Source organism: Oxyura jamaicensis, chromosome 2 (assembly GCF_011077185.1).
Source record: "Oxyura jamaicensis isolate SHBP4307 breed ruddy duck chromosome 2, BPBGC_Ojam_1.0, whole genome shotgun sequence".
Taxonomy (NCBI): domain Eukaryota; kingdom Metazoa; phylum Chordata; class Aves; order Anseriformes; family Anatidae; genus Oxyura; species Oxyura jamaicensis.
This window is the reverse complement of record NC_048894.1, coordinates 35,236,165-35,256,889: the sequence shown is the minus strand read 5'-3', so window position 1 is coordinate 35,256,889 and position 20,725 is coordinate 35,236,165. Positions and strand designations below refer to the sequence as shown.

The 20,725-nt window shown below is 34.6% G+C and overlaps 1 protein-coding gene across 2 annotated transcripts in view; it reads left to right on the top strand.

Annotated features, from left to right (window-relative positions):
• SKAP2 (src kinase associated phosphoprotein 2) overlaps positions 1 to 20,725 on the top strand; it is a 116,608-nt gene that overhangs the window by 19,300 nt on the left and 76,583 nt on the right. The window contains exon 4 of one of the 2 annotated variants that reach the window (XM_035317721.1): positions 2,958 to 3,062. In XM_035317721.1, coding sequence (XP_035173612.1) covers positions 2,958 to 3,062 — 105 coding nt within the window. Of the gene's footprint in view, positions 1 to 2,957; positions 3,063 to 15,734; positions 15,849 to 20,725 lie in introns of those variants that run through there. The other variant, XM_035317722.1, reaches the window with a different exon arrangement.

The following is a 20,725-nucleotide window of genomic DNA, read 5'->3' as shown; positions in this document are numbered from 1 at the left end:
AGTGTCTGTGACGTGTTCTCCACATTTTTCGCACACAGAACCAGGGGTGCCTAAGTACACTATTGTATGACTTGGGATCTGTATATTTGTTCTAATAAGTTTTCTCATATTTTTTCATTGTTGACAAAGGCTTCAAACCTTTTTTGAGAACTTAACATCTCGTGGATGCTTTGAAGGCTATAAACTCTGAAAGCATTGAGTGTATAACTTATTTTATGATAAATCAGTGTGTTTATATTTTGTTTTTGGTTTGTTTTAATATTATTTTGAACTTGGATATTGTGGACTTAGGACAAATACTTGTCTTACTGTAAATCTACATTTGATGTGTCTATGGTTTTTGTTGTTGTAAATGCAGTGTATACCTAGGGAATATAGATGAGATGCTCTGAATACATATGTATATATTAAAAAGATCCTTTCTAGATCATTTGGTGTTTATATGAATGCAAAACACAAAGGGTTATTGAATTCCAAATCTTTAATATAATTAGAAAATGCTAATAGTGTAGCTTAATGGAAGAACAGGCTAAACGTGTATCTACATAAACTGGCATAAAAATGACAACTCCTCTGAAAGGGATTATGCATTGCTGAGAGGGGTAAAATTCTATGGAAATATTCTTTCTATATGTGTGCTTCTCTATTAGTCGTTCAGATGTGCGAGTAAAGCTAAGTATTATTCAGCCTCTGGCTTTTGAGAGCTGGACTGTTTTGTTTGTGGAAATGTTTTCCTCTAGAAATACAGCCTAATATTTTAAATTTATGCTGGCATCTTCATGAAGGTTAACTGACAGTACATTTGTGCGTAGCTGATAAAAGGGCATTTTTGGCTGACAACCAGGGTACCAGAGGTGGGGAGTTATGTACACTTGTATTCTGTGCATTCTAAACTAGTAAAAATTCAGGATAGGGGAGTAATGGAACAACTCTCGACAACATATAAGTTGTGAATATCATGTCTGCTCTTTTTTTAACAGTCTATTTTGTAATATCTATTCTATATATATGTGCGTAGAGAGGCATCTGGTCTCTGGCAAGCAAGAGTGACAGATGATCATGCAGGCTGTAAATATGGCATATTTTTCTGTTCATGGGCTCTCTCTGCTCTGTGGTTTTCTGTTTGGAGGAAGAGGTGAATCCTGGAGAGGGATAATTTACTTTTGATTGGTTTGACAGGTGTGATGAAATGCAAATATTTTGATCAGATTAACACGGTAGCTGGAGAGCTACTGGAAGATGGCTGTGTCAAAAATAGATTGGAGTCAGGTTCAGATTCTAGGCAGTTGTTGTATGGCCTTGGAGCCTGAAAAGAAGTTTTCCCAAGAAAAGTGCACTAAATTAATGAAAGGAAAATACAATTTGGTATTCAGCAGTTTTGAGCTATAAAAAAATAATCCAACAAAGTGAAAATCAGACTGTCTTATCTCTAAAGAAAACATGCTGCTCTTTGGTAAGACCTGTGGTGCTTTTCGGGCACAGACTGAATTTGCCGTGATTTTCTGTTAATAAAATAGAAGTAAAGAGGTAAAACTCAGCCATGGCTAGACAGTCCAGCTGATGAATATGGTTTATGTGGGTGTGGAGAATATTTTCACTGTGCATGGGGGTTTATTTTGGATTTAGAGAAATTAGGTATCTGATACAGTGCTCCAAAAGGGAATATATGAAAAAAGAAACATGCCTGGAAGTCTCTGGAAAGCTTTTGCATGTGAATATACCAACCAATTTTTATCTTCTTGCTTTTTAAGAAAATTGAGGGTCATTTGATCTATTGGAGCACCAGCATTATGATTTTGGTTTGGTGTTAGCATCAGCTTTAATTATTGGATTTTTCTTGTTTGCCAAGACTTCGTTCGTTTTAAAAAAAAATCATCGTTCAAGTTGTATTTTTTTTCCCTTTTTCTGTTTTTCCTATTTTTCTACATCTTCTTCGCCTGGATAGTGTGTGTGTATGTATGTATGTATGTGTATATATATATATATACATAATATATATATACATATAAAGTATATATATATGTATACATATATAATATATATACATAATATATATATACACACATATATATATATACATGTATGTATATATATATACAAAAATAAAACCTCAGAAATTATACTGAGCTTTGGGAAGAACTTAAGGAGAAGTTTTGTTTAATTAAACAAAAGCTTCGACTAATATTGATTTCTCTTTACCTTTCTCAAATCTTCACATTTAATACACCTGGATCAGCATAGTGCACAGGTTAGCTAATCATGTAGATTTTATATATGCTGTAGTAGGGCGCTCAGTTGTTTAAGGAATGCGTCAGTAGAATGCTGCGTTTAGGCACACGTTCAGACTGGGCACTGTCAGAAGTCGATCCTGTTTTTAGCTTTGTGGGAGCACACCACCATATGCTACATTGCAAAGTAGTCCCTAATTATGGTGAAGAGAAGTGGGCAGAAGGCAACAAACTGCTGCAAAAAGTAGTTTGGCAGTGCGCTGGAAGGAAGTTGCTGCAAATTCTCTCAGCACTTAGAAAGGAAGAACTTCTGGTCTTGACACTTCCTATTTCTCTTCCTGACAATGTTTTCTTTTGCCCTCCTTTTTTATTTATATATATATATATATTTTTTTTTCTCCTTCTATGGAAGAAGTTGTCAGCCACACAGCACTGGGAGTAGGTTTGTTACGTGACAGCCTTTAAGAAAACCACTCAAATAAAATGCACTTGGCCAATTATCACGTTGCTCCAAAGCCATGGCATTTGTGGCTGTGCTTTGAAGTACGAGATGCACGTTATGAGAGTGTATGAGGAATGGGTATTCTTGAGTTTGAAGTAGTAATTGATATCCTCCCGAAGAATAAAATAAATTGAATAATGAAAATACTTGTCTTTGGATTCTGTGTTTGTATGACAGACTGTATTGGCGAGTAATATTTTTGTCTTTTTTTTAATTTACTTTAACAGAATTGGAAGATGAAGAAGAGTCTGAGGGCTCTTTTTCTTCACCTCCTGATAGTGTCTCAATAGCATCTGACCGATATGATAAAGACGATGAAGGACACTCTGATGGTATGTGACACTGTTTATCTTAAAATATACTGAATGTGCCAGTTTGCTACAAACTCATGTAATCGGAGCCTCGTGATGAGAATGTTAGTGATAAACAGATAAGCATCACAGCTGGATAGCTTGCTTACCTTTACAAGAACCTTTAAAGGAACTGAAGAGCTCTCTCTAGTGGTACTAGAGCATAGTGGTAGCTGTCACAGATTTGCCTTTTTTTTTTTTAAACTCGTGTTTCTTCATAACAAAACATCTTCTGTAGATGCATATGTCTTTAAAGATAGATCAGTGGCTAAAACAGTGTGAATATTTGTAGTAACAAATTGTTTGTTAATTCAACATTATCAGATTCTTGCTTAATTTTATTGTGCTACTTAATGGCTTACTGTATTATTTATCTTATAAATAATGAAACAGTTTACGTGATTGATATTTTTCCGCAAACTCCGTGCAGAATAGGTTCATAAAATATTAAATTAATTATTCCTATGTTTCCTTGCATTAAGATAGTCTTTTGTATTTCGTTATATACATTTTAAATTTGAGTTTGCATTAAAAAAAATAATCTGGACTCCGTAGCTGTTTTCCATGGTGTTTTGTTTTGTATTCATTACATTTAATGCTAAATGTGACTGTTTTGAAGACATGAACAATTGAATATTTCAATAGTTAACAAGCTTGCTTTAGCATAGTGTCCATATTTTTGAGGTTCATTTATTGTATACATAATATTAAAAACCTTCTACGGATAATATATAGCAATAAATTAAGTATATGTACAAATAAATTAACGATGTATATTAATTTGTGGCAGTGGAAGTTAGATAGACTTACTAGTGAGTGATGTTTTCTGACATGATATGATGATCAAGCTGTGCAGTTCCTTCTCGAAATACAATTGCTGAATGAAAATATGCTTCCCGCAACATAGCACTCCACATTTTATGTTATCCAGATTATTCCCTTTGGAAACATAAATTGCTTTTATGAGGTATAAAATTATGTCTATTGCAGAACAGGGATAAGTCAAGTACATGCATAAGTGATAAACCTTCTAACCACTGATTCAGAATAACACTTTTTTTTTATATATCCAGGACTCTGTAAAATGCGTAGCAATAATAATCACACTTTTTTATATTGAGCTTGTTGCATTTTAGCAATGTGACCTTCTATTAAAAAAAATAGAAACAAGCCTTTTTGTTTTCTTGTTGAAATGTAATTATTAGTCAAATTGAATATGGCTTTTAGAAAACTGAAGCTAATTTTCCAAACTACAGATGAATGCAACTTTCCATTTATTTATTTTTGCTTACAAACATAATCTCAACATTATTTCTAATTGTAACTTAATAACATGGTACTGATTGCATAAAGGGTATGTGACAACATTGTATGACTGTTTAATAGGAGATATGATTACATAGTTGTTTCAAAACAGTTAATCAAGAAAAAAGTAGTAATGTTCATAAAAACAAATAACGAATGGCTGAAGAATGCTGATACAAGAGTGTATGAAATAACGTATGATTTTGTACAGATAATTAATTAAGTTTTAGCCCATTTTGGAAGCTCCAATTATGAGATTAGGTATAGTACCTACCCAGCAATATCTTGGCTAATTCATTACAGTTTGGGTGGAACTATGGTAGGTGTGATTTTCTTACACTTAAGATGTTATCTCATTGTTCTTTCTAAATTTTTGGATAAATTCTCTTTAGTTATCTAGTGGAAGCTCAGCATGAGGAAAAGCTAAGAAAAGATGGCACATCTTGATCTGTAAATAGTTAACGTTTATTATAGGAATGCTGCTGTTTTCCCCCTTAGAATGACATACTGGCCATTCAAAAGCATTTTGATTTTAACATACGTAGCCCATCATTCAAGTGTAACCACATAGACTATGTATGAAAGTCTGTGTTGGGGGAATCTTATAATAGAGGGATTGATCTCGGAGGTGCAATTTGTTTTTGTTTTCATAGGCATGATTGGGTTTGTTGAAGCTTAATACTGTATTTTTATTTTTCAACAGTCTCTTAATGCTCCATATTTAAAACCTAGTCAAATAGCTGGATCCGTAAGGCGGACATTTGGTCTTATACAGTTACCAGTTTAGTTCAGCAGGGCTGTGCGCAGGTGTAAAACCTCATTTGTGTAGGATCAAGGCTCTCGGCATTAACAGAGGGGCCTAAATGTAGTAACCAAATGGAGAAGTGTTATTTATTTATGAGTCCATTTATATTTTTTATACAAAACCTTTTATGCTTGCTTTTTTTTAAAAATAAAATTGATTTTTTTTTTTTTACCTTTATATGCTTGAGTTACAGACTGCAAGCTTTGTATGACTTCTGAAAGTATCACTATTGGGCTTTGCCTTGTTACTGTCAAAACATAATTTGTGAAGGCACCCGCTTGATAACAGATAAAGAATTAGTGTATTACGTGTGCATTACAGTCATTGTAAAATCCTGGAGTTTTTGTGTGACCTTTGTCTAATGGTGTATTAATTACAAGAGAGATAATCCATTTAACAATAAGTATGGGATAACTAAATTAGCACAGGTCACCTAAAGGCCTTTTGTCAAATCTGATTGTTATGTTGTCCTTTTGACTTTTACCTTATGGTAGGCACTAACAAAGTATCTAAACTTTGATGGATTATAAACTCTAAACATGATATGTATTTTTCATAATGCTAATGTAATTTTCTAGGTACTGAAAAGGTCAAACCCCCACATCTCTGTGTGCATTCTAAGTCTGTCTTTCCTTTTAATATTTCTTTTTCTCTGTTCCTCTGGTTCAAAAGTTCACTCAGTTCCCAAATGGCCACCTAATTTTCCAGTTATTCCCTCAAGCCATATGTGTTTTGGTTTCTTTATGGTTTATTAGGTACTGTAGGAAAGTAGCATAAGTTATATCTTCTAATGAAATTCAAGCACACTTCAGTGATGCTTTGACTTGATTGCTGGCAGCAATTAAATCACAACGAAGGAGAATGATGCATAGGCTTACATGTCCAGACACCCTACAGAAATTGGAAGAGGGATAAAACACAACAAAACCCCCAAATAAAATAACAAACCCAAAACCAAGACAGACAAAACAAAACAGCACTGCCAGGCACTCTGTGCTTAACTTGATTTTTTTTTTATTGGCTACCAGCCTGATTGATAGCAAAATCATAACTTGCTGTATGCTAACAGGCAGAGTTCACTTGTAGGTTATTGTGAGCTGATAAAGGGTTAGATGGAGTTTTGATTTTCGCATTGGTCCTTGGTGCACCAGATTAATGGAATTTCAATGAGAGACTGGAGTAGTCACAGCTTTGTCAGAAAAACAGATGGAGATTCTATAGCCATGTCTGCTCATTAATACCAGTTGCCTGAAAGGTGTACTACTTCTCTATACAAAAGACTCAACATAATTGATTTTTAAGCAGGGTGTTTTTTCACTTATTGATGACTAGGTTTCTTGCAACTTAAATGACAGGTTTTTGTATAGTACGTTGTATAACAATGTTACGTCTTGTAAAGTCTTACTCCCCTTCCATCTGTATTTTAAAGAACGTATGGAGTGGAAAATATATCTCTAGATCCATTAGAAACCAAAGCACACCAAAATACTTAAAAAGTGAATTTATTTCTTTATTTACTTTAAACAGTAATTTACTTTAAACTTTAAATGAAGTTGGTGACAGGCTTATTTTTAGTTGAGATGTTAATTAAATGAAAAAGTGATATTAATGGGGAAAAAAATTACTAGTTTTCATTACATTTTCAGATTTCTTGGGATGATACAAAATCTAGATTCCATATCTATGCCAAACTGAAACTTTCCTAGACTTTAACAATATACTTATGTATATTGTCTTATGTCTTTGATGTCTTTTAGGATCTCCTCTTTGTTTTTAAACAGTAAAATCTTCTGTTTTGTGGTATAGAAACTTGATTCCATACTCAACGATGCTATTACTTTTAAGCTACACACTTCATTTTTGTAACTACTGTGAGTGAACCTACCACTTCTGGAGGAGATACATCTATGTTTAGCTCTGCAGGGAGTATGTGATTTGGTAATTACTAGATCTAAAAAGATCACAGTGAATGCTGGTAAAATAATTTAGGTCATCTCCGTTTCTATGGATGGTCTAGAAATGTTGCCTTGAGCATGTGAAGATGAAAGAAGTATTAAAAATGTGTCTAGGGACTTGTATGCTCTTCAAATTATCCTACTTGACTATAGCATATGAATAATATATGCTTTTTAGTAGAAAATTCTTAAATAGACTGATAATGTCAGGGAGTTAGTTTCGCTGAGACACTTGCGGACAATTTGAAGATCTGCAGCCTTCAGTGTTTTCTAGAAAGGAACACTTGAACCATGTCACCCTGAATACAAATCTATACAAGTTGAAAACAGTGCAAAGTAAAACATACTAAGCAGGACCTTAAAACATGAGGACTATCTTACAAATTCAGTTTATCACTGAAACCCATGTCTCTTCTTTTAATTCTGTCTTCCCAAGCTGAGCTGGGTACTGGTGTGTGAGGGAACATGTTCATGAATTCCCAGGTGCAAATCTGTTTAATAGATGAGAAGAGGGTGTTAACCTTGTTGAAATAATAGTCAAAAGATACAAAGATCCTTTGCTTAGGAGGGACCTTGTGAGTAAAGTCAGTGTATCACCCTTACCACGCCTGAGATGGTTTTGGCAGACACCTGTCCCACCTTTCCTAAAAATCACTCATGGTGCAACTGTACAGTGTTCCCTAGGCAGCTTGTCCCAGCGCAGCCCTGTGCTTGCTAGTAGCACACATATATCCTAAGATGTTCTTGTCAGTCTCTTGACATTTGACGCTTTTGTCCATAAAGGACGTGACAATGGTATTCTTCCTTTTTTTTCCTTTTGTCATGAATGTATTCGAAGACCGAGAAGAGGCTTTGTAACTCTCCAGATGTAGCTGCTGTTCAAATCATATGAAAAAAGCAAGCAACCGAGCTGTTTGTTTGTTTATAGGATCCATAGCAGTGAATATAGAAGCAAGGACTAATTTTGGAGAAGCAAGAAGTTTAAAAAAATAAAGTACATTGAAATATGGAAAGCTAATCTGATTAATTTTGATTTAAACCATTTGCATAGAACAGAAGGGATGAATTTCTGTCAGGGAACAGAAGTTTTAAGTGCAATTCTGGCCCTATTAAAGTCAATGGTAAAGTTAAAAATGATACCATGTAGGTTAACAGTGTGTACAAATTGATGATACTAAAACGTTTGAACTTCTAATTATCATGATGAAAAACTTCCTATTAAACAATAAACCCCTGTGTTCTTTTAACATTTACCTTTCTCCCATGGGAGAAATGACATGGTTTGTTGCTCATTTTATTTCATCTATGTTGCTTCAGTGACTGAGCAATAACAAAACAGCCATGGATGCTCCACCACTACACAGGACAATATTCACAATAAAAGCAAATAACATGTTTGACCCATTTCTTCTTCATATTAGATCATAATTTTATTTAAGTTATCTAAATATTATGGTAAAAAAACAGGAGGCTAAAGTGCAATAAATTTTTCTATTTATTTTATGTTGCTTGTTGGCTTAATGTTTTTCTAGATCAGTTCTTATGAATCTGTAATAGCTGAAATAAAAAGGAAGCGGGAAGGCTTTCCTTCGACTTCCTTTGTGTGGGATAAGCTTTTCAGTTATGGGTTTAGGACCTTATTAACACTTCCCTCAGCTGAACAGATTTCTACCTTCTGATTTCCTTGTAATTCCTCTCTCTTCCTGCTAAGCACTAGTGTCAAGTCAGCTGTTCCTTACTCCTTCCCTCCCAGGACCAGTCAGATACATGACACAGATGAGAATACTGCTTTATGCTACCTCAGTAGCACTTAGAGGTGGGTTATATTCCAGCACCCTTCCAGAGGTGAGCAAGTCCAACAGATTGTTGCTGCTTGGCTTTCTAGGCAAGAGGAATGTTTTCCTTGCTGGTGTCTGCCTAGTAAGACAGGGCAGTGGGTCAGCATACACTATGCAGTATGCCCAGACATCTCAAAGGAGAACAAACCCTACTTAAACATAATGGGTTCTGTGGTTTCTGTGCAGAAATATGTAAAATGTGTGGTACTTTGTGTTTCTATGTCAAGGCCTGGATATAAGAGCTGACTGAAAAAATATACCCTTGCAAAAAAAAGTAACAAAATTAAGTTTGGTGTAGGCTTTTTTTTTTTTTTTTTAACTCAGTATTGACGATTAAGAATTTGTGCCCATATTTAATTCATCGTATGTATGGAAGTGTATGTATATCAACACTAAGGGAGAGAAAAAGGATTTTTCCCCATATTCCTATTTTTGTGTTTTAACTGATTAGTACTTTTTGTAGAGGTGCAAAGTCCATCTGTAGAGCTTAAGGAAGTAGAAAAATGACCTGTTTACTGTCAAGTATCATGCAATCCAGGTATTCATTGAATGCATGTTTGTTTCCCTTTAAATAAGGAGGAGGTTGCAGTGGTTTAATATTTGTTAAGATTAAATTTGAATGAAAAATTAGACTATGTCATAAAAAGGTTTATTAAAGTGCTGTGAACAGAGGAAGAAACCCATTGCAAATCAAATCTTTATGATACCCACTGCATGGGCAAGTTCATTATTGTCATTCTAAAAAGATGATGTTGTGACCATTGTCCATTGCTTAAAAATTTGCAGCAGGAACTGTACTTCCCTTAGGTATTTGTCGCTAGACAGTGGTGGCTTGATTAATAGCTTGCTCAGTAATTCTTTGTAGATGTTCGCTTGGGTTACTTACCGGAGTAGGATTAAGTGTAGAGTAGGAGACCAAAATATTGAATGTTGACTTTTTTCCAAACTAAAATTATTACTACAATTTCTTAACTAACCTAAGTCAGAACCTATTCACCACTATCACAGTAATGAAAGGTAATATTCCAACAGGATATTAGCCCTGTCTTCGCTACTGCTGGTAGTCAGAAATTCCTTTGGGCCCGTTTTGGGCAAAGAATTATGAATGAACCTGTACTGTAAAATGGAGGAAAACCTCTTCTGGTCTAAACAAGATTTTCCTGGCCTCCACCTGAATATTCACTCTGTCAGCCTCAATGTAGAAGTACATCACAGACTGATAATAACTTTCCAGAGATATCCTTGTCTTCATATAAAAAATCTTGTTATTCAACTGTTGACTTCTGTGTTTCTGTATGTGGATGTGATGATGTAAAAGATACTCACAAAGTGTATTCAAAGATGCAATTAATTTATGTGCTTTGTGTATCCACAGTTGTGCCTTGTCACTTTGTATTGAAGAGGCGAGAGGAAGGATGAGTATAGAACGAATGTGACTGGGGACAGAAGGATGTTTGCAGTGTGTATGTGGTGTGCTATAAGATAAAAATGTGGAGACAAGTGAAGTGAAGGTGGCCTGAGTGCTTTTTGGTAGATAACAGATAAATTACTCTTTCTCAAGCATGGATACAGGAAATGGGCCTTAATATTACAGTTGCCTGGGAAAGAAGTTAATGGAAGCATTGTCATTGAATTCCAATAAAAAATAAAAAATAAAAAAATTAACCTTGCATGTTTCCAGGTGGAGAGTCTAACACATTTTTACCCTTCTATTTTGTGTTCAGTAATTTGAGTTTGTATGCATATGAAGGCGGTGGGGGGAAAGATAGTCTTTTTGATTTCTATAACAGCTTTTCTTATGTGAAATTAAGAATGGAGTAATTTTTCTTCTTCTAAAAGCTTCTTCAGAAACTAGTTTTAATACAGTATTTTAACAGAAAAATAATTGCTGAGACTACCACAAATGTTTTTGACCAAAGCTTTTGGGAATATTTTAGCAAAGTTGTTATTCTGTATTTATGTAATACAGCTGCAAGTTAAGAGTGGAAAATACATAGAAGAATGTCGTTGTAATACTGACAAGTGCAGAGATTTCTTCTGTAATCGCTATACATAGCCAATCTCTGTGCATAGCATTTGGGATTTAAAGCAGTAAATAAAACCTGCAAAATAGAAACTTTGTTTTTGCTTGTTAACCACAAACATATCTGCAAATTTCACTTGGAAATATTATGGACTATATCATGAAGCTGATAGAGACGTATTTAAGTATGTACTGCTTTTTTATTATATGGCATACATTTTTCTTCCATCTCAGATCGCTGGAATCTTCCAGTGTCTTCATTCATTTCAGCGATATTTAGAATGTGGTATAAGAATAATGTGAAAATGCCATAGTGAGCTGGTGATAATTGATTTACTCCATCACACTGAAATACCTCTTGTTTTCCTCTTCCTCCTCCCTTGGGCAATAATCATGGGATCAAGCTGCCAGTCTGTAGATATAATTTTTCCAGCAGTGCCATCTGGCTACTTGGCACTAGAAGTTGCATTGGCTTCTTTGCTGTTTCCACTGATTTCTGTCAAATGTATGTCGGTTGATGAGATGTCTCCTGCTAGTGGATGCTGATTTTTTATTTATTTTTTAATAAATGAATATTGTTTGTTATTGATGTTGTAAGGGGCTGCTTGTGTTCAGGGGTTTTTATTTATTTTTTTTTAAGGAATTTCTTCTCTAAAGAAAAATAATGTTTTAATAGTTTGTTGTGATTTTTGGACTTCTTGAGAAGCACTAGCACGTTGTCTCACAGTTTATTTTAGAGGTTCAATATTATTGTAGAATTTGTTCTTTCATTTTGGGGAACTTCACTTTTTAAAGAAAGTATAATGATCTATAGGAATTTGAAGGGTCTGTGGGACAGAAGTGACAAGCGTTATGTTTTGGAAGAACCAGCCAACTCAGCTATCTCTTCTTTTATTAGCTGTAGTTTTATTTTTGCTGTAAACTTTTCCTTTAAAAAAAATAAATCTGTAAATGGATGGCTCAGTAGAATACACATCTGAGTTCCTTTATTCCGTTCAAGACTTAGATGTGTTTCACTAACATACAAAATATAAAGACAGTACTAATGATTTAGAAGAGTGCTCTGTAAACAGTATTTTTATGGGGATGTGAGGCAGGGAAAGAATCATCTTGATCTAATATTATTATTATTTATTTATTCATTATTTATTTCATTTTTTCTATTTCTTGTAATGTTCAGAAACATTCACGTTAAAAAAAAAAAAGCTTGAGGATCCCAACACAATATGAAGAATAGAGTTCCAGATAACACATTTTTATTCTGCTTAAAAAAAAAAGGGGGAAAAAAAAAAAGCTTTGAATATTTTAGATAAATAAAAAAATCCAAAGCCTTCTCTTTTTAATATGTTAGTGAACTATTAATCAGGACAAGGCTAGTTTTTAAAACAATCCCTTAATTTTTTTTATTTTACAGTCTTTTTATTTGAGCCACTATTTTCAAGTGCCATCTCTCAAATGAATGAGTTATACTCATCCTTAGGTGTAAATGTGCATTTTCTTTTAGTAGTCTGAGTTAAAAGTACTTTAATAAAACTGTTCAAGGTAACACTGTGAACTCTCAAACATTGAGCAGTTGTGTTTAGTGGCCTACTGGAAAATGTGTATATTATTAGCCCTAAAAGTAGAAAATAATCAGCACTATTTATTTATCATAGTCTTAGTACTACCCTAGTGTAATGTCTGTGTTAATAAAATACAATTAAATTGTTATTTAAATCAATATTAATGTTCTTTCCCGGCACTGGAGAAATTTTCCAGTACTGGAAATGAGAGGAGTAAGAATCTTAATGGGGCAGAGAAGGCTTTGCTGTGAGGTTTTTGTAGCAGTTGGTTTGAATTAAATTCCAAGGGCCTTTTGGTATCTATTTATAGTTGTCTTTTAAAGAAGAAGGGGAAGACAGACAAGGTGTCTGAACGCGGGTCTCTTTATCAGCAACTTGACTCTGGTGCAAAGTGGGTATTTTTAATACATGAATTCAGTTGAAAGACTCTATAGAAGCTGCTATAAAGCAAGTTTGGTAAGTATGGCTAAATATCGTGATCTATTATAGTAGCAAAAATATAAGTCTTTCACTTCACAAAATCCGTTCTCTCATGAAAGATTTTTAAGGGGGTTGATATATCATGATTTTCAAAAATAGCACCAAATCTTCTTTTTGTTCATAACTAAATGTGAAGATAAAACGTTGCCGCTAATCAATTGTCTGGGATGCCACCTCATTAAGATTTACACGATCATCAAAAATGCCCAGAATTGTTTGTTGGCTATATCCTAACTCAAATATATAAAGGGGATACTACAGCATTTTTCTTTAGAATCGCAGGGAGTTCAGTGACCTTTTGTGGCAAATTATGTAGAAAGAAAATATTTATATTCATTTAAAATAACCTCCATGAAGAAATAGTCTCATTACCCTGTTTGATCAATTTCTTGTAGCCTGAGCTGCAGCATGCTGCTATTGCCATCGGTTGATGGAATACACTGAGAAGTGGCTAATGGTGATGGTGCTCATCAGGACAGGGTTCAGCCAGCGGTCAGCAACAAATAATTCAAGACTGTTTCTAAGTTTGTGGCTGGTGGAATTTGCTTCTTGCCCCAAGCCAGCAGCATTGCTGAGCTGGGCTATTTGATTAGAAGAGAAGCATATTTGCTTCTTAGCAACTGCACATTTGCACAACACACAGACCTACACTGCCTCCAAAGGTTTTCCTTTTGTGATGGTGGAATAATACTTTCCTCTTGATTGACAGACAAAAGAAATCTTTGCAATGCAGAAGAGTTTACAACCAATTTTTCCTTTGTCTTTTGCAAACTTATCGTAGGTACCTCTTAATTTAGTATTGCCTGGTGCAAACCTGTATTTGCAGCAAGGGTGTCCATGATTTGAGCTCCTGTGTTTCAGCTCTTACCGCTATGCGTATTTAAAGGACAGATGCACACTTAGGTTTAATCATTGGTGTGTGCGGCTTTTTCCCCAGCAGGTCTACTTAATGGAAATTATTTTCTACTGTATTTTGAAATAGCTTTTTGGATATATATATTACCATCTCCCATGCAAGTGTGATATTCATTTTATGGAAGGTGATGATAAAGTGAAAGCTGTCCTATTTTTAGTGTTTATTTATTTATTTTAATGTATTAACAGAAGGGTAACAGTGGTTGCAGTTTTAATACACGGTGTGTGTGTACTTTTCAATGTAATATTTCCCACAGGAAGTGAGTCTACAGAAGAAAATCTGTCTAGTCAGGAGATGGCAAAGGTATTTATAACACTGGTAATCCTTGAAAAAAGACAATTTAGGAAAAAGAAAGCCTGAGATTTACAGTCCTAGGAGGGCAGGGCAAGAAAAAAAGCAACATTTTTTTTTTCTTTTTTTATGGTTTTACAGCTCTTTTTGCTCCTGTGTTTTATTGTGGAAGTTTCCATACTACCGTAGTGGAGCAATAAATTACTGATGTGGTTACTGAAATGTTGCATGAAATGGTACGGTTGGTGTTGATGTGAATTTTTGATGCAGATATCTGCTTGCATATTTTCCTAACTAAAAGATATCTTTTAGCTTTCATAACTAAAACAATGAGGAGCTCTTTCTCATGTGGATTTTATAGTTTGTTAAAATTGTATCTTTTACGGGCTCTGGAGAGTTGAAGCAGGAGTGCACAATAAAAGGTCTGTGGGCCACACTAACATGGCTAACGTAAGCATCCAGGAGTTTACTCACTAATAACCATTTCAGTGGCAATTCAGAGCTAGAAGAGGAGAGGAAGAAAGCTGTCTGATATGGCAAGACAATAATAAGCCCCAGATGTCCCTCTAAGTAAATGTTAAACCTATCAGAGTTTAAAATTCTTTTTATTTTTTTTCTTTTCAGTTAGGAATTCTTTTTTAGCCAGATAAACACTTCTAAATCAAAATACAAAGATAAGGCTCTTTTTTGGATAATTTTGGGGGTGGGGAGAAGAGGGGGGGGGGAGAGAAAGTGAAAGAGGCGAAGAAGAATCGGTGGCCAGTCTGGGGTATGCACGTGGCTGGGCAATAAGCAAGATGTAGAGATGGTGCAGCTGTTATGGAGGCTCTGGGGGGCTGTAACTTCTCAAATATTAAATTTGCTGTATGCATATACAATATTTTAGAAGAGTGTTTTAATATACTGGAAGGATTTTACAGACTGTAGGGAGAGGTGTTAGCTTTGGCTTAATTTCAGAGATATTCAGTGTTACGACAATGTGATAAGGTGTGGCTGCTTGTAACACTGCTGAATTGCCAAAGAGATGTTTACACCTGGATGACTTAATTTAAGATGGGGTATTACCTGTGTTCTACACCAGTGTCATGCTTCTTTATAATACATGCATAATGAATTTGCATTTATTGTTTTTTCACTGCAGAGAGCCTTTGTAAGCACTAGATTTTTGATTAGAGTCACTAAAATAGGTAGGAATTGCCACATAGCTACTATGAAAATGCAACTAATTCCAGGGCAGTAAGCAGGAGCTTTTACAATGGCACTCTAAACAATACCAAGCAATTTAAGAGCAGGATGTGAGGAATATCTTACCTAATTGAAATGACAAGGGGGTTTTTGCATAGGTAGATCCAATTATTCAAATTGGAGGTGGGCCAGAATGCTGGGGTTAGCCCCCTCATCTCGCTAATTAGGCTTTCAGTTTCATTAACAATCATTGAGATATTGGGTGACTGGCTTCTGTATGAATGTAACCACACTGCATATAAAGAATCTCTTATTTATTTTTTGATGTTCTTTAGAAACATCTCTTGGTTATGTTACTAAGTCTATGTATAAAATTGTTATGGATCACTTCTGTCTGTATAGCTTCAGGTAGGCAGAAATAAATGTACGTTTTAAGATGTGCAATACACCAAACATTCAAAGACTGAAGGCAGCGTGACTACGGCTATTTTTGGTACTATGTGCTGCAACTACACTGCTGCCATGTTTATATTAGTGGCATTTTATTTTCCTTTTGCAAGATGTTATCTAGAAGGATTTATACCTTTACAAATGCATGTGTGGAGAAGGAAAATTAGTCCAGTCAGTTTGTGCTCTCAGGATATTTTCAACCTGGGGTAAATTTAACTTTAAACAGGTCTGAGGAATCTACAGTCCTTGTTTTCTTTCAGACCTAATTTAGGAAATATACCTTAATGTGTATGGCATCTTTGAATTCCCTTGCCACTCTGATACACTGTCACTGCATTTTTTTTCTTTTCGTGTTAATTGCCTTTGTCCTTTGGAAACAGCCATTTTGTGGGAGTTTTTGTTTGGTTTTGTTTTCCTTTTTAGGGAATAATAATGAGGTGCAGTGAATCATACCATGCTATGTTGCTACCAAATAGCTGCTTGCTATGTTTTGTAAAGTGCCTTGGGTATCTGAACATCAATTAAATCTCTAGGCCAGTCTTTTTTAAGTTCTGTGATGATTCTTCTCCAAGTTCTATAATTAGTGTCTTCTCTTCTTTATGTATATAAAACATTTTTTTTCTCTTTCTTTGGTTAGTTGCAATTCAGATATTAAATTAAAAATTACCTTCAATGAAGAAAAATCACAAATACAAACCAGAGAGGGCCATATATAAAGCAAATCTACTGAATCAAAATGATTACAACTTTTGTGATTTTAAACGTGTATGTGAAACTGAATAAGCTATAAGAATGATAATCACCTCAAAAACTGACAAATTGAGTAGCTCAGAGTAGGAGTGTCTTTTTTTTCTCCCCTGCCTTCTAACAATTAAAACAGAACAATGCTTTTTTTTAAGGTAAGCATTACAATAAGGAAGGATGTGGTTGCAATGTAACTAGTTATTTTGGTTCCCACTGTAGTACTCATGAGGCCATGATTTGTCCTTTTGATTTGATACTTACATTGATGATCCTCCTGTAGTTCTTCATGGATCCTTTGGGACTGAGAGAGTCAGGTACCCAGCTCTCATGACTTTCATGTTAGCTTCTTCATCTGCAAGACTATTCTAACTAATACACCACTGATTTTTAAGTGATTTTGAACAGAACTATCTGTGTGCTGTGCTTCCCTTCCATGCCTAGAAATGACATCTTTAGTCAGTATGTGTTTTTGGCTAAATACATGGACAACTGAATAAAATACTGTTCATGAACTAAGAACAAATAGCAGAGTGATTAGTCATTTTAGTAAACGAAGAGAATATACTTCTAATTTTTTCACAAAAATGGACTTTGGTAGTGATATGAAGGCACATATGGGTATATAGATAATAAATGAAGAAGTTGATCCTGGAGTCTTGTCCTTTAGTTCTTCAGTATCACTGAGTAGCTTCCATGCAGTGCTCTCTATCACAGTTCTGACAGGTGTTTTTCAAGAATTTGTTATCAAAGTATGTTGCTTTTTGGAGGACTGCAGGAAACGTGAGGAAATCTGACACTGCATTAACATAGCTATTGTAGATGCAAATACTTTTGCAGAAACCTTTTATAATGATGAGATTAAAAAAATTGTTACAGTTTTGTTACTAGTTATTCATTGACTGCTTATAGCAATTCAGTTTATGTACAATCTGAGGCTGATTTAGTTTTTGGTGTGGAAAAAAAAAAAAAGAAAAACTGAAAGCTAGGTAGTTGCCAACAAGTGTATCTTTCATCTGTCATCTTCATTGGATCAAGGCAGCTTTATCATTCTACACTGTATGTATGTGTACTTAATCTGAGTTAGTCCATGCTTCAGAGAACCGAATCTGGATAAAAACAAGGAGTGGGAGAAGTATGTAAGCGGATATGCAAATATTTTAGTGGAGGACCTAGGTTCTACAGGAGGTGTGTAGTAGAGGTTGAAATTAAATCTGTCATGCCAGTTGAAGCCCAAAGGAATTGCATCCTCTGCTAAAAATACAACTGTCAACTCAGGAAAAAAATCCAAATGCTAAGGAATGCATCAGTATTATTCTGTGCATTACCATTTATTTGTTTCTATTTCCACATTACTATATCTAGGCTTTAATATTCAGCATAGTTTGTGATATTGGACATGGTTATCTGTAGGAACTTTCATAGCAATACTACATGAAAGAATTATTTACTATTGCCATGGTATGAATTTATACATAGGTGGTGAAACCTACTATTTTGAGTTTTTGAAAGTTGGTTATGCACACTTACTTGTTTTCTTTTGTGGTACCTGTTGTGCCACCTCCAAGTTCCCGATGTGGGGAAAGAGGTAGAGTGATAAAAGCTTGGTTATATAAATAAGTTCTTAAACTAAACTTACTTTTTACAGGTGATATTTTTTTCTTTGAGTGAAAGTGAGAATTGAAAAAAGTGCATGTTCAAACAGAAGGAAAATCTTGGCTTTGAAATATGTCCTTACCTACTACCATTTTAAATGAGCTATTTGTATGTTGGATAACAGCATTTGTATCTGATCTGAAAAAGGAGGGGAGGAGAAGGTGATGCTATTAGGATCAAAAGTTGTTTTTCATGGAAAATAATTTCATTTAGATAATCAGAATCATCTTGCTTTTCACCATCAGAATCCTTTTTCGTGGTCCCTTTCTCAGTTTTCTTTTTTCCGTCAAGCTACTATATACTATAGCTACCACGGAAGAAAGTAGGCAGTTTTCTCTGAAATGCATGCAATGCATACATAACGTGACATCCTTGTTGTATACATGCTGTAACCTTCCTGTGGCCCTTCTGTCTTTTTCCCGCAAATTGCTTACATTACTTTGAAAATGTGATGGTGGTGGGGGTACTGTGGTAAGGGGGATTCAGCAAAGCAGCACAGCAGGCCAGAAAATGAAATGTTTTTCCCCTGTGGTTTTTCATTTTTTTTTTTTTTTTAATGCAATGAAACCAACAACATTTCACAGCATTTCTAGAAATAAGTGCATACTGCTTCTCTTTTACAAAGAGCAGCACTGGAGGCAAAGTAGCCCTGACTTATCCAAGATTGCAAAAGGAATCTGGTTAAGCGCCAGGACTAGCTCTGTTTTCTAGCTCCTGCTTACATGGTAAGATTTCTCCATTATGTCTCACACTTTCCAGCTTTCTGAAGTTTCTGACAATTTGAAATGGATATTAAGGGGACATTGGCTAAACCTTTTTTTCTGTCCTCAGAACCACATCATTTATTAACAGATGTCATCCAAATGCATATACAATTTCCATGGCTTTGAGTGTTATTGTAAATGGTAAAAAGACTATTTGGTTGGGTTTAAGCTGATACCTTCTTCTGAAGTACAAAAGGTGTTTGAAGTTTTGTATAATGCTTTAATTTTGATAATATTTTAATGAGAAAATGATAGTATTCCTTCAATGGATTAAAAAAAAACACAAACACATTCGTCTCTGGTTTTCAGAATCAGAAAAATCATGGAGATAACACAAGGTATAGTACCTCCCTCCCCATGCTCCCCAAGAAATAGCACTGAATTATATTGCTGCTACAGATTAATAAAACTGCATTTTCCCTTTCTGGTTAATTTAGGGGATTTTTTTTTCTTTAAAAAATAAAAAAATGGTGATGGTGCAATTTAAAGGCTGGTATCTAGACCATACCAAAAGTGAAGTAGGTTCTCAAGGCAGTAGGAGGCAAGCTTTCTATCTGGAAGATCACAGCTAACTTAAATAAACTGCTGGAAAAGTTTATGAAAGTTACTCTTCAACTTTCAAGTGATGGAAGTGATTTGACTTCACTTTAAAAACAGCAGCCTAAAACTGAGCTGCTTGAGTATTATCATTATTCCAAAGCAGCATAATTACCATTAGGAGAGAATTGGTTCCTTTAAAGGAAAAAATAATGAAGGGAAAACTTCTTAAAATGAGTTTTATTACATTTTTCTTATAAAATTAGTCTTTCATTTTGTTGATTAATGCTTGAGTTTAAGATTTTGATGTAGGCATTTCACCATTATAATTCTGAAATATGGGAAGTCCTTGAAAACATTCCCGGATTGCCTTCTGTCTGTCTGCCTTGTAAAAGATCCTTTCAGTTAAATGGACCATCCTCCTTAAATGATGTCATTAGCTTGGATTGAAAAGACATTGCCTGCAGGGAAATCATTTAATTGTCTTAAAGTGCTCTACTTCTGTAGATCTTGAAGCAGCACCCTCACTTCCATCTTTGTATCAGATAATTCATCTAAAATTCTGTTTTAATCTCTGACGAAATATTGAGATGTAATTTCCACTTTTATTGGAGAAACTTGAGACCTTTTATAGTCTCGCCTCTGTCAAATGGATGGAAAAGTTTCACTTGTTGAAATGCAAATGGGTAATGTCTTTTTTTGACTTAAAGAATTAATTTAACGTGCATTCATGCAGTGCTTTATAAATATTAATGTATTGAACTCTTACATTTCACTGACAACAAGATATGCTTTTTTTCATATCTCTTTCTAAAATCAATTGTATTTGCTTGTTCAAACAGCAGGTTAGATTTTGGGGATGAATACAAACTTTTATTTCTGTTTAAGGTAATGCAATGCATTTAGGAAAACAAACATAATGACTGTCTGCTATTTTTCATTGGACGTACCAATTTCTGAGTCATGTAAAAGTCGGTTTGTCAGGGATGCTGGGAATTCTTAACTGAGTGGGCATTCAGAACAACAAAAATAAAAAATCTATGTGTATTGATGAGCTAGTAATTTAATTAGAAAATGTAATGTTTGAAAGTCTCAAACGTTTTCTATAAGCTATTGCACTTCAGTTCTTAAATTAAT